Consider the following 21,275-nt stretch of genomic DNA (forward strand, 5'->3'; position numbering starts at 1 on the left):
TGAGCAGAGCGCTCCTCTGCCCCTTCCTGCATCTGCAGCTTTGGACAGGAGTATCGTGCCAGAAGATTTTGTGTAGGAAGCTGTGGGTGGGTGTGAAAAAGGTCAGGGGTTGAGCTGTGGCAGGTATAGATTGTTTGATACCTACCCTCTCTGCCTTCCCACCCCATCTCAAAATCTTTACCTTGACCCCCTTATAATATTGTATTCAAGGTATGAAGTATCCAGTTCTTCTTAAGCTCTCTAATTAACGCTGCAAACAATAGCTTTGCACTAGCACAATAACATTTTCCCTTTCGTTACATTCAAAGCAAAAATGCATTTTGACAACACACACCCAGCTTATTATTATTTCTGGATTATTGACCACTGGTAGTTAAACCCTGTATATGTGTATGTGACACCCCAAAATGATAAAAGCAGACACTGAAGAGTAAGCTCATGCCCCCACACAATTCTTGTTCTCTAACTTTACATGTGTCAGCGCTTCATGTTATGAAGCCCCAGGGCAGTGTTTAATACTCAAAGAACAATTAGAGTTCTTGGTGAAAATAAAGAGGGGAAGGGGGTTTGCCATTTATTTGTTGTTGCGTCTTCCATATGGATCTCTGTCATTACCATGTCTGTGTGCTGTGAAATGGGAAGGTCAGCGATTTGTCACGGCTTCTCAAATGAAAACATGCTTCAAAAATGACAATACATATATTTTACATTCCAATGTTATTGTATTGCCTTAATAGCATGAATGAATGCTACCCTATGTATGTACATACAGTATGTGCATGCATGTGTATGTGTGCATGTGTGTGCGTGCGTGCGTGCGTGTGTGTGTAGTGTCTGCTGTTATGGTATAGTTCATTTCCTCTTTTATTTTGCAGTAGCGTTTAATGTCCTGTCTGGTGATTTTGTCTGACTGTATTTAGTCTGTGGGAGACTTCCTGTTGATTGTAAGACTGTCGATGATGTGCCATCATTCATTCAAGGCTTCACTCCCTGTGCTTCTTTTGAAATGGGCTTCCTACTACTATCTCAGTTCTCATTTACTTTGAATTTATTAGTGAAAAGTGTTTTGCCTGTATGCTGTTCTTGTTTTGTTTTGTTAGTAAATCTGTGAGATTCCTTTCCAGACCTGGGGCCTCCACACAAAGCTGTAACATCTGCACTTAAGCTAAAACACCACGTAAATAGTGTAAATTATGTTTAAAAGATCAAATATACAAATATTAAAAATGCTAAAGTTTGAGATGAGGCCTAAGAAGAAGGAGATGGTGCTTTTAATTGAATTATTAACATGAATGCAGAGGTGTCTTTATGAGTTCATACAGAAGTCAATAACATTTAGGGTCTCAGTTTTTTTTATTGACAAGCCATTAGAAAGCTAGGCACAAAAACCATGACATTCAACTGGACGTCACCATATATTTTACTGAGTGAGACTTTTCTTTCACTTATTTTCTTCTATTACTTAGAAAGCAGTGGGTGGTGGTCATTTAGTTTGACAGACATTGAGACCATCTTAAAAGATACAAAAAAATAAGACAGATAATCAATTGAGTGCAGATGCTGGAAGTTACCCTCTACACCAGGGGTCCCCAACTCCCGGACCGTGGAAAGGTACCGATCTGTGGGTCATTCGGTACTGAGCCACACAGAAAGAAAAAAATATTTATATTACCTCCGTTTGATTTATTTTGGAGTCTGAAAGAAGTTTTATTTTGAAAAATTACCCAATTCTCTGTTACATCTGTCTATGCTAGTTGTCCCCAACCACCAGGTTGGGACCTGGGACATTAGGTACCAGGCAGCACAGAAAGTTTGAAATTCCTTTTTTTTATGATTGCTAGTCTAAAGATGTTTTATTTTGAAAAGTGACATCTGTACTGAATGATGCACAGACGAATACGCACGTCTGTCCCGCTTGATAGGTCTCGGTCACGTGACAGGTTACCAGCCATTACCCCTAAATTAAGCGCCCACAACTGCGCCAGTGTTCTGGATTAAAATCAAGGCAGATTATCCTGAGATCGTCCAAAAAGTATCGCAAACCCTGCTTCCATATTCCAACCTCTTTAATTTTTCTGAAGCGGGATTTTCTGCAGTGACCAGCAAAGAAAACCAAACTCAGAGTAGACCGGATGTACGGAACACACTTCAGGTGTCATTGTCTCCCGTCACCCCTAGATCAGTGGTCCCCAACCACTAATTGACATTATTGTAATTATTATTATTTGATTGTCTTGTTCACCCTTCTATTGGAAATGATCTGTCTTTCTCCTATGTTGAGTGCACTGATTGTAAGTCGCTATATTTCAAAATAAACCTCATCAGTGCTGTCACTTCAATCGAGCTTTTAATATAATTAATTCTTACAATTTGTTTGTGTAAAGAGCTGTTGATTATGAATTTATGAAAAAAAGGTTTATTGTCTGTTGATGTTTGCATTTTACATAAAACCAATGCAGATGATTTATTATTAGACTACAACTGTCCTGGCGTCATTAACGATTATCGAGCAAATGTCCGTGAAAATACTGTCTAAGATGAAACCGGTCCGTGGTGCAAAAAAGGTTGGGGACCGCTGCTCTACACTATCTCTCTACTGTAGTCTACAGCAAAAGGGTGCATTTTGGTTTTATAATAAACTCAGGTTTTTCTCCACTAGTTTGTAAACTAGTGGACATTAAACATTAAATAACATTAAACATTAAAAAAACTGAGGCTGAATTTCCTAATCCCAAATTCCAAATACTGGAATTTTTAGTACTGGCAGCCATGATGACTAAATCTGCAGTGAGATCAGAATCCTGACAGATTGGAGCGATCTGAACGAGCTCCTGAGAGGCAGCTGTAAAGATCAGAGAAATGCAATTCAAAGAGGATGAGGCATCCCTTTCTGTTGGAGTAGATCGGCCCTGCCAGACAAAGCAAACTGGAGCAGTTGTCCTCCAGTGTGTAACAATGAAATGTACAACTGTTTGTGTCTGTGCAGCAGGTGGACTGGGGGAAGGGCAGACGGATAGTCTGGTGTATTTTTCTCTGTCTCCATGACAGAATTAGTTATATGGTAACAAAGAAAAGCCAAAGGTTACAACAGAACAGCAGGCATAACTGTAAACATGAAATATAATTTTGAACTTGTTTGGAACCTATTGTGAAAGCATAAAATGCAGCTGATCAAAAGAATGTTCCGGTCATTTCTATCAATGACCCAGATTGACTCATGAATATAGGTGTATAACTGTTCAATCAACATGCATCCTTCAAGTAAACCTATTCCATCAATGGATGCGTCAGTAAATATGTGATTTCTTATGTATGACAACAAAGGCCGTAAGAAGGCAGGAAGATTCCAAATTACCCCTCCCAAAAGCCTTGTCGAATGTCGGTTCAGGATTTATGAGACACTGTAGCCTACAGTCACGTGCAACTCACTCGCCAAGCCTTGGTGCCATACTGCTAAGTAGTATAGGGTGGCTGTTAGAGGAGCAGTAAATATCTACTGGCTTGGCCTGGCGCCTCACGCACTGGCTAAAGTGAGGCACTTACATCACCTCCATCGTCACCACAACATTTGAGGCATGTCTAATAACCAATCTTGTCACCATAGCAAAACTGAGCCAACTGCACATATATTTATTACGGGGTACTAGATTTTCAATTGCAGACAAACGCAGCATGAACAATAAATTTGCCTGCATGCATGCAACATCTGCAAGATCTGGATGTCAACTTAGGGGAGACATAAAGGGAAACTGGTTTGTCCTTTGAGGCTTAGGCGTGCATACATCTTGTCATTTCTACGCATTTATCCAGTTAAAAGAGAAGACCGGGCCACATTCAGAGAAGCTTTGAAAGAAGCAACCATTTGTGTAAGCGTGAGAGCACAAAAAGTATGTCACAAAATACCGCCTGGAAGGGGGTGACAGCTACAAGTAAAACTTTCAAACCAACTTCAGTGGGAGGTGGACCCTGGCAGAGAGGATTAGGATTCAGAAGAGTGTCTCTTAAAGTTAAGTTCTTGAGCGGTTTGTCTCTGGGCAATTGCAGAATTGTAAGCAGTATCAAATCTATTGAAATACCTTGAACAGGGTCATTCGTTTTTAGTTTTGTTTTTTTGTTTTTTCAAACTTCAGCATCAAAAGTAATTGCTCTTGGAGTCATTCACATGAAAAGCATGCATATCTGCCATCACTGCCTGATAAAGAGCAAAGTTATAAATCACAGATCAAAAACAAAATCTATAGTCTAGCAGTTTAAAGCTTCAAACCCACCACACAAAGCTCCAGTGTGAACACTACAAACACCTGTAACCCACAGATGTCCTAACATAAACATATAAGAAAGTCCCTCAAACATCAGTCTAGCCACATATCTTCATTTAAATCACTTGTAATTGATAGAAATTCACTGTCAGAAACGAACCAGTCATGGGCAGCTCAGTATCATGAGTGATGAAAGTCGGAGGTAAGCCCTGCTCGCCTCACATGGTCGACATTGGGCTCACTCAGTCAGATAAGCACATGTTGTAAGGTCTCCTAAAATACATTCCCCAGAAAAAAAGGAGTGACTGGAAGTATGATATGCAGTGCTCATATTTACCAGAACAATGACTGGCCTGCTATGTCCTGCACATATTTTGACATGGGCAAAAGCTGGAGAAGTAGCCATTCTTTGATTAGGTCAAATGTAGAATAACTTAATGGGATGGAACGCCAACTGCAGATCATCGGGGTCATTTTCTTCTAATTCAAGGTACTGGGGCGGCAGTGGCTCAGCGGTAGAGCAGATGTCTTGAAGACAGATTGCCCGGCCATCGGTGGATCGATTCCCGCTCCCGCCACGATATCCCTTGGAGTGTGAGCTGACAGTGGGAGGTGTCAGCTCACCTCCCAGCCACTGCCGAGGCGCCCTTGAGCAAGGCGCCCTCCCCACCACAAGCTGCTTATTGGGGCACGACCTCCGAGCGCGACCCATCACTCTTCCTCCCTGGAATAACTGCATGATGACAGGCCCCTAGTGTGCTGTGTGTTTCAGGGGCCTTGTTCACAACACTGTGTGTGATGTGCTGTATACTAACAGAAATGCATGTACTAAAAAGAGTGTAAAGTGAATTTCCCCTCTGGGGATCAATAAAGTCTGGATTATTATTATTATTATTATTTGTCATGGGTAATAGGTGAAAAACCCAAGAAGTCACAAAAACAGGGAATCACCAATCTGTTCAAGTGACACAGGCCTTCAGCCTTTGGGTGAGTCAATGGAAGTAGCACTGAGATTTGTTCAAACAGATAAATCGCTTGAATAAAAGCAAGAGGCTGTAACCGTGCCAGCAGCTCTCTGAGGCTACAAAGTAGTGCTAAGGGTTACATGTTAAAATGAGCATGCTAACATGGTGTTAATCAGAAAAAATATACACATGTTGGTACATGTATTTTCCCTGTTCACAAACACACATATAAAACAATCAAACTTGTGTTGAGAGAATTTGTGTCGATCTGTAGATCAATATCTGTAACAACCATTAATGGTTAAGCATCCAATAGTTGCTAGAAACCTTTGTCTAAAACTCAAACCTTATTATTCTAAAGGTAATATGGGAGATTGTATAATATTGAGTTAAAAGCTCCTCAAGTTTCTGTGGTATATTTAGGTAAAGCATTGAATCGTAGCACTGTGAACATTTAAGTTCATTCTGCTATCCAGGGCTGAACCTAAAAATTATTTTTATTACATCCCGCGAAACGGTGATGTATTGTAATTGTCACTGTTTGTGGCTTCGTCTGTCCGTCCATCAAATATCTTCACAACCATTGCAGATAGAGAGATGAAAGAAAAAGCACATTACTGGGGCGGCAAAGGAGATGAAAATGAGAAGATGACCTCGATCTTGAGAAAACTAGGTCAAGGTCAAATTTAAACTTTTGTACATTTTTTTGCACATATCTCAGGAACCAGATAAGAAAGACACAACAAAAGGCGTTATATTCAGGGAGGCAAGGAGATGAAAATTAGATCACAACCTTGACCTTGAAAAACTAGGTCAAGGTCAAATTTCCACTCATACCTTTTTAGGTACACATCTCTGAAACCTGATGAGATATAATCACAAAACAAAAAGCAACATTTTCAGGAAGCCAGAATGTCAGTGGAAATTTTTGAATTCAGGGGTGTTGCGGGATGTTGCAGTCTCCGACTGCCTTGTTGTTAATTAAGCTGTTGAATATTGCCTGGATTCCCGCAACTTTCTGGAAACGTTGTGGAAACATACCCCTGTCTCTCGCCCATTGACAACTTCAATGGGCTCCAGCAACACCCATCATCTGCAAGGCAGAAAAGAGGCTCTAGATAAGACATTACGGCCATCTTCTCTACAATAAAATGAATGGATGGATATTGCTTGGATTTATCAGTTAATCATTTGATCTATAAAAGATCAGAAGGTCTCCTAAAATGTTGATCAGTGTGTCACACTAAAACTATCAGAAAGAAAGAAATCAGAAAACGTTCACAATGAAAATTCTTTTTTTTCTTCTGTTAAGCACACCTCTTTGGCAAGCACACCTCTGTGGTCGCCAAAGATCAAGTCTTTGGTAGATAAGCATAAATGCTGAGATTGTTTATTTGATACAACCAAAGTTACGAAGCAGCCATTTGATAAAGCTCCAGTAATAAGAGCACAAATCTTCCCCAGAAACACCAACTTGTCTCACACACTCATTTTTCTTCACAGAGCAGATAGAAACGTGTGTGTGTGTGTGTGTGTGTGTGTGTGTGTGTGTGTGTGTGTGTGTGTGTGTGTGTGTGTGTGTGTGTGTGTGTGTGTGTGTGTGTGTGTGTGTGTGTGAATGTTGTTGAGGTGGGGGATTGTTTGTAGTACGGAGGGCAGGATATATAGTGACTGGAAATCACTGAGATCTAGTCATGCTATCTTTAGCACACCATAATGCAATAATGCAGCTTTCCTTGCTCTCACATAAACTGAGCTTTACCAGATATTGGAGTCAGACATGTCCAGAGACCCTGTATGTGTCCATCCTCTTCTAAGTGTGGACTATATTAAGCTGTGCAGGATCTTTGCTCAGCTCAGTCTGTCTAAAAACAGAGATAGAAAGCCCAACACCCATTGTCTGACACAGTGCTCGCTGGGAGCCAAATATGCAACACATGTGGACTGGAGCTCTGTTTTTGCTCTCTACTATAACCCTACAGCAAACCTAGTGAAAACCGTCCTGCTTCTAATTCCTGATCTCAAGGCAGAATTCCTCTCCATCCCACCAGTGTATAATTGAGCATGAGGCGCATTTTCAAGTGCCATGAGCCAAACTTCAGTAAGAGACAATGAGTCACAGTGGAAGAATATTCACAAACCAAGAAGGTGAATCCCACTCCCGGAAAGAAAGCAACTGCTGCACATTATTCACATGACCACTGCAAGTTGATGTGATGAAGATTAAACAGTGCATATAATTAGAAAACACTCAGGAAGTATTTTGCGAAAACAACTCTTGATCAAACAAATCTCAACTTTCCAGGTGTCATTTTACTGTCACCACACAACCATGACAATACAAGCTGCAGGTAGTGGCAGGTTAACTGCTGTTCAAAGCAGATCAGGATCTGAAATTCTCACCTGTCCAAGGTCCACGGTAACATTCACCTCATTGTGACCCAGTCCTGTGGAGAGAGGGGGGCTCTGCCACCACCGTTCTGTCCCATCAATAGCGTTGGTCACCGGATGGGCTTTGTTTGGGTCGGCGGAGTTGCAGTAGTCACAAAACTGTCCCTAAATGGTGTCAAATTCAGACAGATAACACAACCAGATAAGTGCAAAAAGTCACACGTAGATTTTATGTCAAAGAACTGACAGACGCATAGCAGTAAAATGCAGAGAAAAGGATTACACCCACAGGTGCCTCCCAAATTTATGGAAAACTTTTGTATTTCAGGAGAATTTAATTTATTCAGACAAAAAGGTAAAAAAAAAAAAAAATCCCATGACACTTTCTATATAAATCCAGTCCATAGATTTCCTGAGACCAACCTTTGATCAAACTATGTCTCACAGTTGCACAGTTGTACGACTTGGGCAGAAGGGTAGAACTGTGGGGGTTTTCACACTTTTATCAGGCATGTTCATAAAAACAATTAAATATACTTACTACAATATTGTGCTAACTAGAAATTACTATTCGCTACATGCAATTCCTCGGTCCAGTGGCTGCATATTTTTGATGTTCACTTTGTACGCACGGACCGAAACCTTTGCTGAGATCACATCTTGCTTCATTACCTGTATATTTTGAGGAGAAACTCCAACGGACGGACCTCCGACAAGTTTACAGTATAAATCGTTCCTCGGTCTCCCAGACCCGTCCTGACCGCAGGTTGCTGTAGCAAATACACTGGACCTCTCGGCGAGATTGAAATATGGAGGATTCAAACTAAAACCAGTTGATTCATCAAATATTTCCAATCCATCTGCGTCGGTCGAGATTGTTATTGAAAAGATGAAAAGTACAACGACGAGATGAGTCCCTCTCATGCCTCCAGCCATGCTCTCTATTAGGTATTTCAGTAGATGCTAAAAGCAACCCGCCGAGCGCAGGTCTTGTCATCTGTAGATTTTCATAAAATACGCCTCATGGGCTACGCAGGTTCCGCTGTAATATAACTAAACGTTCGCTGAAGTCGGTGACAAAACATGAAAGGCGTTCTCTTTCTCTTCTCTCCTCTTACGTCCGGATGTATCGTTTTTATTCACATTTTTTGACACTCTTTAAATTATTTTCCAAATGTGTGGAATACAAAAAACACATGTCAAAATCTGTGAACATTTGCATAAAGAATCCATTCTATAATTTTATTGTGAAATATATATATATATATATATATATATATATATATATATCCCCTGACACACATTAAATTTGGAAAATAGATATATTCTATAATCTGCTAAAAAAAATATCCCTTGATGTTTGCAAATCGTAATAGAATCTGGTTATTGCTGTATAAATAGTTTTTTGTGTTTTTTTTTTTGTTAATTGAGTGATGGATCACCTCTTGCATTAGGTTCTGAAATGGACCCATCTTGGGAAGTATGTACCCCCTACCGTAGTATGATCTTTCAACGTTCTTGGAGTGACCTCTAGTGGGGGGTTCACGCACAAGCGCGCAGAAAACAAAACAAACAAAAAAACAAAAGCAATTTAGCCTATTGTACCAAGAGATCGGACGGTGTCATCTGTACACTCTTCTCCGTCATATTTTGTGTTTTGGTGTGTGTGTGTGGGGGGGGGGGATACAATGCTGACGTAGTTTAGTTGTGGCAAGGGCTCAGACACGTGTGTAACTTGCTCTACAGCAATTTACGGCCGTGAGTCATCGACGTCAGGCTTTCCGCGTCCCATTCCAGCGGTGACAGAACAGGCTGTCTTTGGTTCTGAGGGAGTGAGGGAGGGAGTGTATGACTCCGGAACTTTGCGGTGACATAGTCCTACGGCTGGTGGAACGATACTGACAGAGATCACCTGTCGACTCTGTCGATTTTCTGAGACTCCATATGGATCCAACAAATCTACAGGTGAGACAACTAACAGCTTTAGGATTGAATGAGCCACTTGGGCGCAGAGAAAGTTAGTGAGAAACGAATGCAACTAACGTCGTGAGAGTGTGTACAAAGAGGTCTGCATATTTTATGTAAGTCTGACTCTTTTTTTTTTACCGACGGAAGTACCTGTAATATTATGTTTGTAGGTTAAGCTGCTTGGTTGAAATTCACGCTGGCAAAAGTAGCTTGTGGGCTACACTGTAAAACATCTTAACAGAATTCTGCTGTCATTTAAACGTAATGAAAACTAAATTAACTAGATAGATAGATAGATAGATAGATAGATAGATAGATAGATAGATAGATAGATAGATAGATAGATAGATAGATAGATAGATGATTTCGTTTTCATTACATTGTAATGATTACAGTGATTTTTAAAATACAATCCTGTAAAGAATGCCCTTCACACATCCATGGTTCAACAATACTTCACTTCTCCCCGTTTAAATGACAGCAGAATTCTGACAAGACGTAAATCAAATTACAATTATGGACCAAAAATTTGATAAAAATTAAAATGACTTGGGCATTCAACAGCCCGCTGAACCTTTTACAAAGAGTTCCACAGATGTAATAATAAGATAGTGATTCTTATGCAACTGTCAAACGGCACTATATAGAGTTACACCTGTCTGTCAGTCCATCTGCCTTATAGGGGATATCTATGCACATCTCTTCAAACACAGAGGGATTGAAACGTCACACATACAATCGCTTCTAAATACTGTATGTGAACCTTATGAATAATATAATTATTACTATATAATTAATATTATAGTTTCTTATTCTATACATTTTGAGGAATATTTAAAAAATTTTAGTGTTCCATGATGGTGTTTATGATCCATCCACAGTTTTTCTCAGCGGCAGGGGTAACTGTATCCTTGATAGCCTATCCTCTATTAATGTGTATCAAGTACATACTTGTCAAACACACTTTGACAAGTATATTCATCCTTGCCAAACTTTTGTAGGCTGTGGAGATCAGTCAGTCACTTATTGGAAGGTGGGTGGTTCAAATCTCTATATTCTATATTCTATCTGTATGTGAGTGTTAAATGTTGTCACTCCTGTTGAAAAGGTGGCCTCTTAAATGGTAATCTCTATATACTACACGTAGCTTTCAATCAGCGTTTGTTTGTAACGTGCTTAATCACATCAACAGACATTTCAAAGTCATTGCTTTCAGTGATCAACCTACAAATTAGCTTTTTAGTATTATTATTCAATAAACTTGAAATCACAGAATAGGAACAACCAATTTGTGGCTTCGTCTGGAAAACCTGCTATCAGAGGGTTACCTTCACTTTAGAACAGCCCACCATCTTGCAGAGTCAGTGAAACTGGATGTTAGGGTGCCAGTTAAATAATGGGTTTTCAGATAATCAAGGAAATTAGTACCAGATCAGGTGCCATATTAATACCAACAACTGGGAGGTATGTGAAATTATTCTCTAATTTTGATCAGTGTTGTTTTCTAATATCTCACTTAGGTTTTTTTGAAGTGTTCTTCAGGATATACAGTGTGCCCTCGTGCATTCACGCATCAACGCTCGCGATTTTACGTCATCGCAGATTTTTGGGAGGCAGTCACGTGATACTGTACGCGCATTCTGTTGGCTGACGGCATCCTGAAGTGTGCCCCGTTCCCTGAGTCTCGAACTTACCTGAGACACAAAAGTGTTTTAAACAGTCGATAATATGGTGGGAAAAGGTAATACAGATAGAACGTGGTTTAATGTCAGTATGGGGAGGGTTCATAAATGTTTAAATTACCGTAAATAATAAAATAAATAGTTTGTCGCCCTAACGCGGAATTCGTTAATCACGTGTGGTTCCTGGAACGCATTAACTGCGAGGAACGAGGGCGCACTGTATGTACACTATTTTCCGCACTCTAAGGCGCACCTAAAAGCCTTTCATTTTCTCAAAAAGTGACAGTGCACCTTATAATCCAGTGAGCTTTATTTGTGAAAAAAGTTTTTAAATAGGCCATTCATCGAAGGTGCACCTTATAATCAGATGCACCTCATAATCCAGTATGCCTTTTATATAAAAAAGGTTTAAAATAGGCCATTCATTGAAGGTGCACCTTATAGTCCAGTGCGCCTAATAGTGCGGAAAATACTGTAATTCTTGAAATATACTTAAAATATTGTTCTTTTATTTCTGCTTGGATTATGCAATGATCTTTGCATTTAGAACATTGTAAATTGTTCTCCGTTGTAGATTGAAATTACTCTGGAAATTACTTTGCACTGGAGATCAGTGCAAAGTAATTTACTGACCAAACTGTGAGTATTGTGTTTTGAATTCAAAAGTCTACAATAATGAAATATGTACCTATTTCTTTTGATATATTCCAAAATATGGTAGACAAGAAAGAGAAAACTGTCAAGTATATAGTACTGTACTATGCCAGTGAGACTGCCGTAGTTAATTGATGAAAATAAATTACAGTTTTACAGTGTACTTCATCCATGTTTAGTGAGTTTACGTCCTGGATTTTGTAGACTTTACATCGACAATTATTGAATGGATCAGACATGTTATGTTTAATTTTGTACTGCTTTTGCGCTTAGCGTTGCAATGACAAAACTGGTGACTCGAGTACAAGAAAAAGTTTACACTTATTTTGTTTTGCAGAGATTACCAAAAGGAAACCTGCTTTTATACTGTTTACTTCATTTTACAAACAAAAGCAGCCACATAACTGAAGGAAAGGGATATCGTTCAGTCATAGAGTTTGATATTTTGTAGCACAAAATATCACCTTTGTAGCATTTACCCTTGCCAAAGCAGTTCGAGTGGTACATCCACCTAGGCTCAGTGGCATAACTCACTGACAGAGAAAAAAAGTCCACTGTATTAATCCCCTACGATGGGAAAATTGTCTTTTCCCTCCACACAACAGTTACATGCACATACAGTATGTGTTAAACCATGCATGCATACATTGTTGTGTACAGGCCCCTGAAAAACAACACACAAGGTGCCTGTAGGCATGCAATTAGTAAACATCAAACAGTATATTTATGGGAAGTTAGAGTGACGGGTCACGTGAGGGATGCGCCCCAAATGAGCAGCTTATAGGGGGGACGGCGCCTTGCTCAAGGGCGCCTTGGGAGTCACTGGGAGGTGAGCTGAACACCTCCCACCGTCAGCTCACACCCTGGAGGATGTCTTGGCGGGCGCGGGAATTGATCCGCTGATGGCTGGGCGATGTCTGGTCTTCAAGACATCTGCTCTACCGCTAAGCCACTGCCGTAAACAGTTAACTCACTAAATCATAGGTTCTTGGAAAGGTTGTGCCATGTAATGATTTTCATTGAGGCATAAGGTATCTTAAATATTATTTAATTTTGTGCTCTTCCAGAAAGCTGTTGTTGTAGCACAGAAGGCCTCACAGGAAGACCAAGATGGAAACTATGAGAAGGCCATTGACTCCTACCAACATGCTGTCAAGTACTTTCTGCATATTTTAAAACGTATGTCACCATGATAGAAAAAAAATGCATTTAGTGTCACACTGTTATATTGCATTGCCAATTGATTTCCATCACTGTCAGTACTTGATTGCTTCTTGGTACCTAAAAGGGAAATTATTCAAACATCATTGTCTTTTCTGGTATGTTTTAAAGAACTGGTGTGTAAGATTTAATATCATCTGTCATCCGTAGTTGTAAATTGCAACAAAATGAATTATGTTGTCTCACTCTCCTTTACAGTGGCCAATAAAAACATCAACATTGGTCTTGTCAAAATCCATGCAAGAGGATTCACAAAAACATTTCCTAGTAGTGGCTGATTTTACATGAATGGAAACACAAGTTTTGATGTCCGTATATATTATGCTGTTCTTAGAATTTGGTGGAATATGTTATAAAATCCTTCACAAAAAAACAAAAGCAATACTACAAAATGGTATTACATGAATGTTCTTATTCCCATCAGGTGAACCCCAGGGGAAAGACGGCAACCAGAAGATCAGAGATAAATGTAAACAGTACCTGGACAGAGTGGAAGAACTACAGGAGTACCTAGTGAATAAGGAGGTTGCTATGGAAATACCTTTTTGTTTTTCAAATGTAGATTTTCTTTTTTTTTGTAATATTAATGTGACAAGGAAACAGCACTGCGCATGTGGATGAAAGAGGTCTGGGCTTTGGGTTAAACATTGACTAGGCACCACATAGCAAGCCCTTTGATCAGCAAATTAAGAGCAATACTAGAAAAAGTACGAGAAAATAACAAGGGCGACAATTTTTTCACAACCAGGAGGCAATTTTTTACCCATAATTGTCACTTTATGTTTTTAAAATCGATTCAATCCATCCATCCATCCATCTATCCATTTTCTGTCACCGCTTTATCTTCTGTCAGGGCTCAAGGGGAGCTGGAGCCTATTCCAGCTGGCTTCAATACATCCATCTATCCGTCCGTCCATCCATCCATCCGTCCATACATCCATCTTCTTCTTTTTTTAAATAAACAAATTTATTGAGGAAAATTCAGTATAGTATACAAAAACAGTATACAATTACAGACAGAGCACATATAAAGGAGTTGCCAGGGGGTATGACCACATGTCCTTACATTACACAAAAACACCTAAAGCGGAACGTATGTTTAAGGTATTCACAGCTTTTTTGTTGTCAGAGCCTACATCCATCCTCTAATCGCCGCTTTATCCGCCGTAGCGGGTCGCGGGGTGCTGGAGCATAGCCCAGCTGGTTTAGGGCGTGAAGCCAGGGACACTCCGGGCACGATGCCAGTGCACCGGCGGAGCCTCAAAAAGGCAGACGCTCACACTCTCACACACTTAGGGCAACGTCGGACCGGCCAATTAACCTGAAGGGCATGTTTTGGGAGGTGGGAGGAAGCCGGAGAACCCGACTTCAAAAACAGTAACATTCTGTACTGTGAAGTGCGTCGAGGCTGCGTCTTGACGTCATTGCATTCCGTAAACGGGAGTTTCGAGTCTACTTCTAATGCGGAAGTTCTCTCGTCGTTCTTGATCGGGAGCGATTTCAGAGACAAAAACAGGGTTCACAGAATAGTCGATTATCGACTTGAATATCGTTTGTTGACGTTAAATTGTGTAGTTGTGTATTTCAAACTTGTTTTATTCACTGAGGTGTCAGCGTTGTTTTGATTATCGGCCAAGTGACCAGCCTGTATGGCTACCAGTTTTCAGGTAAGCTTAGAACCAAACCACCAGCTAGTTAAAATGGTTAAATAAATCAGCTAGAAAAGTTGTGCTTCTCAAGGACCATATGATAAAAAACTTGCCAGTAGCTGACAGACCAAGCAGCGCTAAGTGATGTTATGTACTACGCTTTCGTCTCTTATGTCTTTTATAAGATTAGCTGCTAACGATAAATAGCATAGTTAGCGAACTTTGCTAATTCAGTTTTGAATTCGACCGGCAGTCTGTGATCAACACAAATACAAATAGACTGTATCTGTGCCCAAATGTACTGTTGTTATACATGCAGATGGGGCAACTACCGTTTAACATCACTGCTACCAGGTAGCAAAGGCCTAACAAGGGGCTTATGATGACTTGTGTGCTAGGTTGGACCGTAAGGAGGGAGAGACTGATCTATACAGGTTGGCAAAACGGAGAGACAGAGATGGGAGGGACGTGCAGCAGGTTAGGGTGATTAAGGATAGGGATGGAAGTCTATTGACAGGTGCCAGTAGTGTGATGGGAAGATGGAAAGAATACTTTGAAGAGTTGATGGACGAAGATAATGAGAGAGAACAAAGACTAGAAGAGGTGACTGTTGTGGACCAGGAAGTAGCAAAGATTAGTCAGGATGAAGTGAGGAGGGCATTGAAGAGGATGAAGAGTGGAAAGGCACTCGGTCCTGGTGATATACCTGTAGAGGTATGGAAGTGTCTTGGAGAGGTGGCAGTAGAGTTTCTGACTGGGTTGTTCAACAGGATCTTAGATAGTGAGAAGATGCTTGAGGAATGGAGGAGAAATGTGCTGGTGCCCATTTTTAAGAACAAGGGAGATGTGCAGAGTTGTGGCAACTACAGAGGAATAAAGCTGATGAGTGTGGAAAAGAGGTGAAGAAGCATGTACAGGCAGGATGGAACAGTTGGAGAAAAGTGTCAGGTGTGATGTGTGACAGAACAGTTTCAGCTAAAAAAAGGAAAGGCGTCCAAAACTGTGGTGAGACCAGCGATGTCGTTTCGTCTAGAGACAGTGTCACTGAAGAAAAGACAGGAGGCAGAGCTGGAGGTAGCAGAGATGAAGATGCTGATGTTCTCTTTGGGAGTGACCAAGATGGATAGGATCAGGAATGAGTACATCAGAGGGACAGCACATGTTAGAGGTTTTGAAGATAATGTCAGAGAGGCCAGACTGAGATGGTTTGGACTTGTCCAGAGAGATAGTGAATATATTGGTAGAAGAATGCTGAGTTTTGAACTGCCAGGCAGGAGGCCTAGAGGAAGACGAAAGAGGAGGTTTATGGATGTAGTGAAAGAGGACATGAAAGTAGTTGGTGTGAGAGGAGAGGATGCATAAGGATTTTCTTTTCCTTTCGATGGTGAAGGGTTTTCTTTTTAAAAGAAGAAGAGCTACTTAATAGTGATTTTTTTTTTGCCTCAGAAAAGCCACTCCCAACACACTGAAAGAAGAACTGTCAGTGTCACTGTCTGTCCATAGCAAGTGCTATTTTATCGTTGGTACAGTACAAGTTAGTTGTTAAAAGAAAAATTATGGTGTGTTCAGTTCTTATAGTGATGCTGATGTGTCACCATATAAGGCAGGGTTCAATATTTAGATGTATTTGTGTAATGTTCGATCGCGTCAAGTGGAAAGGTCCTTGAAACTGATACGTTCGCTTACATATCATTAACTTTCATTTCATCATCGATTTTAGATCGTAGTGTTTGCATGCTAGTGTGACATTAAATCAACTACAGTGTTATTTACTTCTCTCAGTTGACCGTTATATTCATTCTAGGACTTACAGTGCAAACAATAACATTATTCTCTCCGGTGTCATAGAAAGGCATTGATCTTGCCAGCAAGGCATCTCAAGAGGATGCAGCCCAGAACTATGCTGAGGCTCTTCAACTGTACGAGTTTGCTGTTATGCACTTCCTCCATGTGCTGAAATGTAAGTTTTTATTTTCTTATTGAACATATACTTGACTAAACATATACTACAGTATAATCCAAATAATTCTTGGTGATGATGCTTGCATTATATTTAAAAATAACATCCAAGCTACTTTATACTGTAACAGCTGTGTTGATAGCAGGAACATTGTAAAACATCTCAACTCTTAAGTGTTTAAATGTATTTTTATATTTTTATTCTTCATACCACATAGAGTACACATAGAGTGTTGTTGTTGTTGTTGTTTTCCAGGTGCAAATAACTTTTGTGTGCTTGTACCCTGACAGATGAAGCACATGGTGAAAAAGCCAAACAGAGTATCCGGGATAAATGTGCTGAATATCTGGACAGAGCAGAGAAGCTAAAGGAGTATCTGAAGAAAAAAGACAAAAACCCTCCTGCAAAGCCAGTGAAAGAATCACAGGACGATGACAAAGGGTGTGTTGATTGATGGATTGGCAGTGGAGTAAATGTGATCATGCAGTGTATGTTTGTGTGTGTTCTGTTCATCTAGATCATTTATGTTTGTTTCTAGGAATGAAAGCGATGGAGATGATCCAGAGAAAAAGAAGTTCCAAAATCAACTCTCAGGTTTGTAATGTATGAATTTGGGTTTTTTTTAGTCTGAACTGTGTTTTGGTAATGCTTGTAATAGTTGTGGTACTTGGAAAAGAGATTATTTTATTAGTCCCGCAGTGGAAAAATAATATAGCTCTTCAGTAATGTATTATGCTTTTCAGGAGCAATTGTGATGGAGAAACCAAACATCAAATGGAATGATGTAGCTGGATTGGAGGTTGCCAAGGAAGCACTGAAAGAGGCTGTTATTCTTCCAATCAAATTCCCCCACCTTTTCACAGGTGTTAAATTTAAAAATTTTATTCACTGGAATTTCCTTTTAAAGATACTAGCCAAGAGCTTTATTGCAATAGGCGCAGTTGTATCAGAATTCAGTTGAGGGATTTTGGTGACGGCATTATCTGTTTGTATGACTGACAGGAAAGAGAACTCCATGGAGAGGAATCTTACTCTTTGGCCCTCCGGGTACAGGAAAGTCATATCTGGCTAAAGCTGTTGCTACAGAAGCAAACAACTCCACCTTCTTCTCCATCTCCTCATCTGACCTTGTCTCCAAATGGCTTGGAGAGAGTGAAAAGTAAATCATATTAACAGTATGCCCGGTTTGAGTATAGAAAATGTAAATTAACAAATAGCAGTGCTATATAATTTTTTGCAAAAACCTCTGTTTTACTTCTCAGGTTGGTTAAAAATCTGTTTACCCTTGCAAGGGAGCACAAGCCTTCTATTATCTTCATTGACGAGATTGATTCCCTGTGTGGCTCAAGAAGTGAGAACGAGAGTGAGGCTGCCCGCCGTATTAAGACAGAGTTTCTGGTTCAGATGCAGGGTAAGTTTGATAAACTAAAACAATTATATGAAGTTAATAGTGAAGTGAAAATATAAATACAATTTAAAATTTCAATCTTACATTTTAATCTGTTTCAAACCCCGATTAAATCATTATCAAATGTCAGTTCAATAAACACACAAAAAAAAAGCATCTTAAAGCTCCAACTGATGCAGGTTCTGAACCCACTTACCCTAAAATTCAATAATCTTTACATAGAAGAAACAAGTGTATCACCACCAAAGAAATTGATCTGTGGACTGGAGAAACGTTTAAGTTATCCTGAGTTTGCTAATATTCATCTATTTATTTGCTAAATATTTGTATTTACTTTGCAATTACTTTGTATTATTTTAGAAATAGGGCTAGTGTGATCAAGCAGAGGTTAGTGAAGACATCAAAGTATATTTTGTTTTACAGGAGTAGGAAATGACAATGAGGGGGTGTTGGTACTTGGAGCTACAAACATCCCGTGGACTCTCGACTCAGCCATCAGAAGAAGGTAATTGCTTTTTCTAGAAGAAAGCTGACAGTAACAATACTGTTGGCATCATTTAATAATTGCGCACCAATAATATCTTCTCAGATTTGAGAAAAGGATCTATATTCCCCTTCCTGAGGAGCATGCACGCTCGTTTATGTTCAAGCTCCATCTGGGCTCCACCCCCAACAGCCTCACAGAATCTGATTTTGTCACTTTGGGAAAGAGGACAGAAAAATACTCAGGTGCAGATATCAGTATCATTGTTAGGGATGCTCTTATGCAGCCTGTTCGAAAGGTCCAGTCAGCGACCCACTTCAAACGGGTATGTCCTTGTAAGATTTTGTGTATGTTCTTTGCGTATGTTTAAAATGTTGCCGAAGTGTAACATTTGTTTGGTTTCCATGTTTTCATTCTAATAAGGTAAGAGGACCATCACGGAATGACCCCAATACCATTGTAGATGACCTCTTGACTCCTTGCTCACCTGGTGATCCCAATGCAATTGAGATGACATGGATAGAAGTCTCTGGGGATAAACTGATGGAACCTGTAGTATGCATGGTAAGATATATACAGTATTACCAGGCAGCATTATAAACATACAGTGGTACCTCTACTTACAAACTTAATTGGTTCCGGAAGAAATTATGTAAGTAGAAAATTTCATAAGTAGAGACATTAGTAAGTAGAGTTACCACTGTATATTAAACCACTTGCTTGGTGTTATATAACTTTGTTTCATCTTTTTAGTCTGACATGCTGAGGTCTTTGTCAAGCACAAAGCCAACAGTCAATGAGCAAGATCTGGAAAAACTGAAAAAATTCACAGAAGACTTTGGACAGGAAGGCTAGATGGGATGATTGAGCCAATTCAAACCAAAGCAAACGAATCATGATTGTCTCTCTGTACTGTCTGTGTCCTTTTTTTTTTTTCATCTTTCTGTCCTACATTTATTTTAAATGAGCATGATTCCTGCTCTGTTTTGCCAAATTATAACCACATGTGAAGGGTGGAAGACTACTTTTTATTGAATATTCATTCGAGATTAAAGGCTTGGCATCTATTGTTGACCTGATACAATAGTCAATGCAACTTAATGAAATAGAATACCCAAACAAGCAAACTTATGGCAGACCTGTACAACAACAATCAAAATTAGGGCTATTGAACTTAATGCAAGACTGATAAATGGTGTGTGTGTGTGTGTGTGTGTGTGTGTGTGTGTGTGTGTGTGTGTGTTTGATGGGGACAAGCCTTTTTAATGTGTACTCTTCTACATAGAATGTGTTTATCTTAAGCAGGGTTGATGAATTGGGTTCAAAGAATCTCAAGGTGATGTATATGTAAAAATTTCTTCCACATACTCAGGGTGACAACTACAATATCCCTTATGGAAATTTTGCATTGTTTGTCCAGTTGACTGACATAACAATCGTATTTGTTCCTTTTGCCTTTTAAATTAAACATAACTATTAGCGTTGATCACCAGATTTTTTTAAGGATCCATTGGCTTTAACATTCTTCATCACTCAGCTTGCAAAGTGCATTTGTTTTTTTCCAGTCTACTGTATATATTTCCAGTGTTATGTCCAGGCTTTACTGATTAATTCAAATGACAAAAAACTAAGCCTTATACATAGATAAACTTACCTGTATATTTCTATAAAACAAGGACTGAGGTGTTAAAGCTGGATAGTGATGGCTCAGATGAGATCACAAATGCATGCCATACATGACAGTGTGCACCGTGTGCCTTCTTGAATAGCTGCAAGTTTTGTGCAGAGATGGGATTACTATTAATTTAATCGTAATGCATATATTCAATGATTTGAAGTGTAAAATATTTGCACATTTCATCTAAACTCTAGAGATTGTACGCAACTTTCTTTCAAGATGTGAAAGCTATCTATTTCGAGTTTTTATGGGGAACATTTATTTTACTTCTTTACATCTACTCAACTCAAACCTTTTCGTTGTAAAGTTATTGCCTGTAGATCTTGTTTTTATCACTTTCATAATGTAAATAAAAGTAATGGAAATGTTAGTAAATGTTTACTTTTGTGTAACAATTTCATGACTACAGTGGAGCCATTGGTAAATAATGATGAAATGAATGAATCGATAAAAATAGTTGCCTCCAGCAATCAAGGTACGTGGTGGATAAACAAATTGTGATGTTCCATGTTGAGGCTTCGAAGCGTGTGCCAAGTAGGGAAAGGGGCGTTCCCGCGAAGCGCATATCGAGGCTTGCTTCATCTAGGGGAGGAGCTGAAAATGGTGACGTCTGAAGCCTCGATGCCGGGCTGATACCAATGACTAATTCAGTAAGTGGTACGGTTTGTGCCGCGAGTGTTGACAGCGATGTAAGGTGGGTGTTTTTTAAAGCAGGGGAAATGTCAAAAAAAGAAATCAGCCAAGACACCGTGGACAAAAATGTTTTTTGTAAATAAAAATCAATGATATGACCCAAGCATAATCACTGGCTATACCTCGTTCCCCAACCCCATCCACCCTCTCCCCACAGTATGTTAACTATTTTCATTTTTGCCAAGTCCAAATAATCATTTTCCATATTGCCTGCGCGTGTATATATGTACTGTACATTTGTGTAAGTATTTGGAGTAAAACAA

At 39.6% G+C, this 21,275-nt stretch overlaps 2 protein-coding genes across 5 annotated transcripts in view; one reads left to right on the forward strand and one right to left on the reverse strand.

Annotated features, from left to right (window-relative positions):
• LOC137611922 (laminin subunit alpha-3-like) overlaps nt 1–8,551 on the reverse strand; it is an 80,858-nt gene extending 72,307 nt beyond the window's left edge. For both annotated transcript variants that reach the window (XM_068340088.1, XM_068340087.1), the window contains exons 1-2: nt 8,288–8,551; nt 7,628–7,780 (exon numbers count right to left, since the gene is read on the reverse strand). In XM_068340088.1, coding sequence (XP_068196189.1) covers nt 7,628–7,780; nt 8,288–8,551 — 417 coding nt within the window. The remainder of the gene's footprint in view (nt 1–7,627; nt 7,781–8,287) is intronic.
• Nucleotides 8,552–9,423: 872 nt separating this feature from the next.
• On the forward strand, nt 9,424–21,110 carry vps4b (vacuolar protein sorting 4 homolog B). Of its 3 annotated transcripts, XM_068341279.1 has the most exons (13): nt 9,425–9,580; nt 12,987–13,098; nt 13,565–13,665; nt 16,638–16,749; nt 17,040–17,190; nt 17,288–17,343; nt 17,493–17,612; nt 17,752–17,908; nt 18,012–18,160; nt 18,581–18,662; nt 18,747–18,966; nt 19,065–19,205; nt 19,395–21,110. In XM_068341279.1, the coding sequence occupies exons 1-13, from the start codon at nt 9,560–9,562 to the stop codon at nt 19,494–19,496; spliced, it is 1,524 nt and encodes a 507-aa protein (XP_068197380.1). In that variant the 5' UTR covers nt 9,425–9,559; the 3' UTR covers nt 19,497–21,110. The 3 variants fall into 3 exon arrangements, with proteins under 3 accessions (XP_068197382.1, XP_068197380.1, XP_068197381.1); XM_068341281.1 differs by lacking the exons at nt 18,747–18,966; nt 19,395–21,110 and having other exon boundaries at nt 9,424–9,580; nt 19,065–19,202; XM_068341280.1 differs by lacking the exons at nt 9,425–9,580; nt 12,987–13,098; nt 13,565–13,665 and adding an exon at nt 14,311–14,807.
• Nucleotides 21,111–21,275: the final 165 nt, after the last annotated feature.

The sequence above is a fragment of the Antennarius striatus genome, chromosome 18, assembly GCF_040054535.1.
Source record: "Antennarius striatus isolate MH-2024 chromosome 18, ASM4005453v1, whole genome shotgun sequence".
NCBI lineage: Eukaryota > Metazoa > Chordata > Actinopteri > Lophiiformes > Antennariidae > Antennarius > Antennarius striatus.

Bases quoted from the DNA above. Each gene is read 5' to 3' on its own strand.
- vps4b (XM_068341279.1), top strand. From the start codon at position 9,560: ATGGATCCAACAAATCTACAG. The intron at 13,666-16,637 runs GTTGCTATGGAA...CCGGTGTCATAG, and splicing joins AGTACCTAGTGAATAAGGAG to AAAGGCATTGATCTTGCCAG. The intron at 17,909-18,011 runs GTAAATCATATT...TTTACTTCTCAG, and splicing joins TGGCTTGGAGAGAGTGAAAA to GTTGGTTAAAAATCTGTTTA.